The 7,481-nt window shown below is 34.5% G+C and overlaps 1 protein-coding gene across 1 annotated transcript; it reads left to right on the top strand.

Moving 5' to 3' along the window:
* Nucleotides 1-1,412: 1,412 nt before the first annotated feature.
* On the top strand, nucleotides 1,413-5,902 carry LOC126695334 (uncharacterized). The gene is made up of 2 exons (XM_050392033.1): nucleotides 1,413-1,774; nucleotides 5,296-5,902. Exons 1-2 carry the CDS (start codon nucleotides 1,492-1,494, stop codon nucleotides 5,676-5,678), a joined length of 666 nt encoding a protein of 221 aa, XP_050247990.1. The 5' UTR covers nucleotides 1,413-1,491; the 3' UTR covers nucleotides 5,679-5,902.
* The last annotated feature ends 1,579 nt before the right edge of the window (nucleotides 5,903-7,481 follow it).

Here is a 7,481-nt window from a genome sequence, read left to right as displayed (position 1 = left end):
TTACATGGATATTTTGATTTTAATATTATATCAATATAATTGATTGCTCCATCCCTTGCTTTATTCTAAGCAATCAATTCCTTGATTTTTGTCTTCCATTTGTAGAAAGTAAATCATACTTTTCAACACAAATTGCCTTTTCACAATATTTAAACACGTATGTTGTGATTAATCATATTTTAACTTACTTCAATCTAATATTCCCCCCCCCCCCCCCACCAAAAAAAAAAAGAAATCCCTATCCCTTTTCAGTCTTTATATTCTTTCACATAATATATTAGAGATTATTTTAAAACGTAAACACAATGATAATTAAAAAAAAATGTGGACATTGTAGGAAATAAAAATTGGTTAAAATTTTGAACAATGATAAGACTACGAAAATTTTTACAATGTTCATCACAACTTGCCGTGGTGTAGAAAAAGTGACAAATTACCGCTTATAAGTTGCCAGCAAATTGTTGTAAAAATTGTGTAATTTTGTATGATGAAAGGCTTTTTCTAAAATTTTAGAGCGAGTGTGACGAAAGTTGTAGGGAGTCATCAGTTTTCAGTTAAGTGACAATTTTTATCCATATCTATGAACCCGTCCATTACCCACCTTATTTGGATAAGTCTTAACCCAATCCATTTGAATATTTGAGTTAAATGGATAAAGACCCATTTGGTTATTTAATTAGATGGAGGCATCTCGATCTCCTTGGGCTCGTTGATCTCATCCTGCTCAGAGAATCAGACCGTTGCCATCCTTGAACTCAGAGATTGGCTTGATCTCCTCGGGCTCGACAATCTCATCCTGCTCAGAGAATCGGACTGTCGCCATCCTTGACCTCAGAGATCGGCTTGATCTGCTCGAGTTGCTACGCTATCGTGTTCGCGCTTTGGTTGAGGTACGGCGATGGCAAGCTCAAATCCCTTTCTTTTTGTTTCGGGCGAGCTACATGTCTTCATGTTTTCTTCCTTTTTATTAAAAATTTACGCTTTGTTTGGATTCCAAGAAAGTTAGGAGAGAAAGGAAAGTTTAAATGAGTTAGAAAAGTGTTTCAACGCTAATGCGTTAGTGGCAATATTAAAATGAAATGGGTTAAATGAGTGAGGTATTGATTAAATGGATCGGGCAAATAATGAATAATTAATTTATATATAAACAGATTATAAATAGATAAATGATTAATCCATCTCAATCCTCCATTTGTCACCCCTGTGTGTAGTGATATTTTGGGCAATTAAAAACTGCGCGTACCGACACTTCTCTTCACCCGACTTGGCTGCTGCCTAGTCCTGTAGGCGAGATGGACGTATCTCTGCACACGTGGCGTGTCCATTGCGCGTCCAGCCGGACCTACTTCCACCCGTCCCCATAAAATTCGTCACTATATAACTATATAGTGAAATTGAAACGCTTACTACTAGTCAAGTCTTTTTGCAGTCTCTAAAAACTAAAAAGCTCAGGAACAGAGAGAGAGAGAGAGAGAGAGAGAGAGAGAGAGAATGATACAGGTACTCTATACCGTGATCTTGGCCGAAATGGCTCTGATCCTAACCCTCCTCTTCAGGACTCCATTGCGAAAGCTCGTCATCATAACCTTGGATCGCCTCAAGCGCGGCCGGGGTCCTATCATGGTCAAGACCATCGCCGCCACCGTCCTCGTCGTCCTCACGTCCAGCGTCTATAGCATAATCAAAATTCAGAAGCGTACGATCGAGGGTGGCGTCGCCAATCCGACGGACCAGGTCCTCATGTCCAAGTACATGCTCGAAGCTTCTCTTACGGGTAATTACTAATTACTCATCTCATTACTAATTTCTCTCTCGCCCTAACTTTTTTTTTTTTTTTAATTTTTTTTTTTAAAATTTTTATATATATATTTTTTGGTTACTCAGAAATTAGGGCAATAGAAAAATATGTACAATGTGATGTTTGGTTAAATTTGAATGAGTGTAGCCAATGAGCCAAATACTAAGGTATAAGAACAAGATTTAACTTATTTAATTAAACTAAAGATTTTATTGACAGAGAAAATATAATGTAAATGTAAGTGATAATTTGTGTTTTTGATTTGTGCTTGGTTTCAATTTATTCTTTTGAGCCCATGGTGTTAGAATTATTACATTCATTGTTATGTTTAAGCTACTTCATACAATTTAAGCTACCTATATATATATATATATATATATATATTTCAAACATGTAAAAGGTATAAATAAAAACAATCAATATATTTTGTCATTAATATGTGATCTTCAAACAAATCATTTGATAACTTATAAGTAAAATGAAATGATGACAATTTGATCATATTCTTAAAAATTTTAAAATTCTATGTATGCCTTGGTTTTCTAAAGAGATTGTATTGCCAGATAAATGGCTCCATAAGACAGGTAACTCATATGATGCCAGGTGTCACCAAATTGTTGAAGGAAATGGATGACAAAATTGAATCAAACATGAAGGGGCAAAATGAAAATTTTGAAACGTAAAGGGCCAACATGGAAATAACCCCAAACTTTGAGAGCCAATTGTATACTTCAGTCCTTTTTTAAAATAACTTAGGAAGTTTTAATAGTTATTCTTTCATTTTAGATTTCATTTCTAGTTATTAAAAGGTGGTGGATTGTAGACAACCTTAAAAAGTACATAACACTATAGAAGATTTTATATGTATATATAAAATTCAGCACATTGGTTAGAGGGTATTACAAGAATATACCATTTTATAATTTTAAGGTTACATATAAGAAAATGTTTTCCTTGACTACATTAGGAGAGTTAAAAAAATATTTTCAATAGAGAAGCTTGATTTTGGAGTATTAGGTTTTTTTAGAGAGGGGGGTTCCCCCCCGGTTCTGCCCCTGCATGTTACATTGGCTCAGTGATGTCGTGGGACTATGTTGGAATGGCAGATTGAGGGGTGGTTCTGTTCACATCAATTGGATTAGCGTGTTAGGCTTGGTTTAGTGAAGGTTTTGAACTTTTTGTGTTCTTGGGATTCCCGATAATTGAAAATTTGCACATAAATTTTTTTAAAATTTATATTTATTGTTTTAATTTTTTTCTATATTTTTTGGGCCATTACAAATAAGAATTCCTTAGGTGCTTGCTATGAGCTCTGTCTTCAATTGGTACAGTTTTGGTACATGTTGATACTTTTTTGTTCTATTCCCCATAGTTTTCTCACTAACCAATGCACTGGAGCAAATGCCAAGGCCTTCAGTGCATCTAGCTAAAAAATTAAAGTGCTAAGCTTGGCCAACTTTGTATAGGGAGAAGGGATTGAACTTAGAAGCATAATTCTAAGGCCTTTTGTGCTCTGTTTTAGTAGTGTTGCCCGACAATGGCCTGATATAAATGGATTGTAGATGCATACGAGAAATGGATGGGAATCAACTAAGTGAAGGGAGAGTTCATAGCAAGCATAGGAGGATGCCTCACTTGGTCATCTCAAGCAATTTTATGGGCCTGCACAAACACACATAAGAGCGTTTATTTATAATAGCTGTTTGTTAATCTTTTCTAGTGGCTTTGTAGCATATGTTGCCCTGTGGTTTATGCATAATGACCTTTTACAGTCTTGGGCAAGACAATCTAAATTCTAGCCACCTAAAACATAATGAAGGAAAAGGATACATGAGGAGGATGTGAAATTGTAGGTCATCTAAGACCTGTTTATTGCCGGAGATTTAGACAGTAATAGTTATGATGGCATAGATTAAGAATTGTTGATATTTCAGGGTAGCAAATGATATAGAAATTTTTTTTTTTTGGTTTCCCATAGTGTATCCTCAAAGCTTTCAACCAAAGACTAATTACTGTTTGCGACGGGTAGGCCCTAGAGGGGTAAATCGCTGGCTCAAGGGGTTTTTTCAAAGTGCAGGTACCCAGCATCGAACTGAGGAGCACACCCAGTCGAACCTGGGACAAGCACTTTGAGACCAAGTGCCCAACCACTTGGCCAACTCACCTGGGTTAATGATATAGAATATTTTCAGTACACAAGAATTAACATTAAGGGTGATTCTCTATGATAAGCTCCAGCAGAACATATTTTTATTGTTTCAAATGTTTTATTTTCAAGGCTAGGCTCAGTTATATATATAATGGTTTTTATATGATACATAAAATTTTAGAATGTTTAACCATTTTCCCAGAGCAACAGGTAACTGAGGTAAGTGCTTAGGTAGAGGATTTCTGGATATTTGCTATAAAAATTTTCAGTTTTCTCTGTTTGGAAGTCAGTGTTTGTCCGGTTTTATTCTAGGTCCCCACAGTATGCTTAGACGCTGTTTTCTCATTGTGGGTAATTCATTGCTTCATGTCCCTACACGACTATTTATTAATTATTATTATTATTATTATTATTGTGAGTAATTGGTGAAAATGTTTTATTGATCCAGCCATTTAGTTTAGTTTTAAACAGTAAGGCTTTTCTCTAGTTATTATGCTTGTTGGTTGGCTCTGTTGTTAGTGGCCGCCTGTCAGTTGCCATATCTAAATAATGCATATTGGAATTTGTTTCTAACCCTTGGTTTAAGGGCTGTTACTTTCACAGGGCCAGCCTGCAGTTTCTTTGCCCTCTGATAACTTAAGAGATTGGCATTCCACTTTATTCTCTTAATCAATTGGATTTAGTCACTATACAAGGAGTCATAAAATGCTTGAAGTGTTCCAAGGAGAGAACTGCTGGTGTCAAAAATTGCTTGATAGGCATGTCCACATTTATTGAAATTTCTTTGGTATCATGTATCCGTTTTTACTCTGCTTTAAGAAATTTGGATTTCATAAACACTTAGGGGGGTACAATTTAAGTCAGGTCCCTATATCTTGAACTTACGGATTAATGGAGAATTAAATCATTCCCCCAGAAAAGCAAATAATAATGAAGAAGAAACCTTAAATGTATAATAGATTTAAGTTTGCAAGGGTGGAATATTCACCATACATTTTTGTTTCTTTTTCCTTTTTTTAGTGGAATTTTTTATTTTTTTCCTTGGCAAGTGGGGTTCTGTAATGTTTCATTCATTTTTATGGGTTAAAGGACCTGTCTTGTCCTTTTTCACTTCTGAATCTGTGTGTTGGTTATTAAAATTTTTATTACTGTTATTTGCTAAATAAATGCTTTTGGGATTTATTTGCTATTGTGCTGAGCAGCTTTCAGATGACATAAAAGACTTGCCTTCCCAATTTGCTGGCTTCTTCATTTGGTTTCATATGTTTGAATGCTATTGTTTTTATTTTTTGGCTGAATGAGTGCTATTGTGTTGAGTTTAATAAATTACATAATGTGTTACGTGCAGGATTCATGCTCTTCCTCTCACTGATGATAGATAGATTACATTATTACATTAGAGAACTTCGTTCACTTAGGAAAACCATGGAGGCTGCAAAGAAACAAAATCGTAATTTTGATGATGGGAAGAATGGCGGTGCAGAGGAGCTTAAAGCCATGGGAGAAGAGATTGCTACATTGAGGGCAAAGATCAAGAAGCTGGAATCTGAATGTGAGACAAAAGCAAAGGAGGCAAAGACAGCAGAAGCTGAAGCTGAGGCTTTAAGAAAGCAATCTGAGGGATTCCTTCTGGAGTATGACCGATTGCTGGAAGACAATCAAAACCTTCGCAACCAGTTAGAGTCAATTGACCAAAGTTTGACACAGCCCGATAACAAAAAGAATATGTGAGGGAGCACATACCTAGTAAGGAACAATTTTCTGGGTCTATATCTATGTGTATGAGTACTTTAGAATTGCATTTAGGAGAGGAAAGAAAATGCAGGGGTGCAGTTGTTACAATTGGTCTAATTATGTTTATATGCAAAGCATGGTGAAAAGGGAGAATGTAATACCCGGATCCAAAAAATGAAAAAAAGAACTAGGGGTTTTAATATTAAAGTGCAGTTTGGTAATTTACTTTGGCATTAGAATATATATATATATTTATTTTTTTTTTTTGGAGAAGAAGGCACTAGAATATATATACACTAGGTCATAAGCCTAAAACCTTAGCCGCAATAGACTCAATAGACCTATAGAGAAGGTAGCCTAAGGTCAACTTGGCAAACGGGTCAAGTTGGACTAATTGGGTTTGGGTCAAAGTGGGTTTGAGTTGTAAATGGGCTAGAAATAGGTTGTGTCAATAGTCGACCATTTTTTCACATGAAAAAAAATTTGAAAATATGTATTTTCCACTTGGTAAATCATGCACAAATTACTTGGTGTGACAATAAAAAGATTTAATAGTAATTGAGTGCATAATAGGTAAATATACAATTTTCAAAAATGTCATTTAAATACCATGATTGGCCCATGACAGGTAGATACACAAACTTTAGACTCAAAAGTATAATTCAAAATTTCAATATTATGGACTAAGTACAAATATTAGTTTGCACAACGTTTTGTATAAAACTAAGCCCAAAGCCCAAATATTAGTTTGCACAACAGTTTGTATAAAACATGAAGCCCATTAATTGTTGTATAAAGCATAAAGCCCATTAAGAAATTATTCATTTTGAGGCGTTTGATTAACCTTGATAAATGTGAGGAGTAGGTTTTAGTTAGCTCAACTGATAAAATTTTTAACGGTTGAATAAGAGATTTAAGGTTTAATTTCCGTCTACACTAAAAATCGATTGATATTTTGGTCTAATGATAAAGAGCATCATCAAGAGTCGGCACCATAGATTTATACTAAAAAAAAAAAAAAAATGATGATGATGAATGTGAGGATGCAATTAAAGATGCATGGCAAAATGATAATAAAGGTGGGCTGAAGGACTAAAGAATAAAATTCTAGACTCTGGTTCCCACTCGCAAGCTTGGAGAGAAAATATTGGTTAAATTCCAAGGAGAGTAATAAAATTACATAAGTTTTAACAATTTACATAACCTCATCAAGTGGGGTCTATGAATCCGGAGCTTTAGGTGGTCAAGAAGGAGCTGAGTGATTTGTTGTTGGAAAAGGAAGAAGTTTTTTGTAGACAACGTAGTCTTGTATAGTGGCTCCAAGAAGGGGATAGAAATAATATCCTTTTTGGACATATCTATGAGCATCTGGCCAAAAAAAAAGTCAGAATTTGATTTAAAAACAGTTTTAAAAAATGGGTTAGGAAACGGGTCAGGTTAATTAATCCATCCGATCCGAAAAAAGAGTCGAGTCATGATTCAATACATTTTTACTTTGAATTTAAAAAAAAAAAAAAATTCAAGTTTTTGTTTGAATATTTAATTGGAGTCTAATTTTGTCACGTCTACTTAAGAATTTCAAGAAAAAGAGGTTAAAGATTTTTTATTCTTGAAGTAAGGATCTTAGAAAACCCAATATTTCTATTAAATTAATTGTCATAATGAAAACCTATTAAATAAACCTATTATTATTATTTTGGTGACAAACATTATTATTATTATGTGTTAAATGAATTGAGGGCCTTAGAAATATTAGGTGTTGCTACTAACTTGGGATCTCCTGTTATAGACATCATTAAC

This window comes from Quercus robur, chromosome 8 (assembly GCF_932294415.1).
Source record: "Quercus robur chromosome 8, dhQueRobu3.1, whole genome shotgun sequence".
NCBI lineage: Eukaryota > Viridiplantae > Streptophyta > Magnoliopsida > Fagales > Fagaceae > Quercus > Quercus robur.
This window is presented reverse-complemented; position numbering and strand designations above follow the sequence as displayed.

Coding starts and splice junctions, on each gene's coding strand:
- LOC126695334 (XM_050392033.1), top strand. CDS start 1,492: ATGATACAGGTACTCTATACCGTGATCTTGGCCGAAATGGCTCTGATC. Junction 1,775..5,295: donor GCTCGAAGCTTCTCTTACGG/GTAATTACTAAT, acceptor TGTTACGTGCAG/GATTCATGCTCTTCCTCTCA.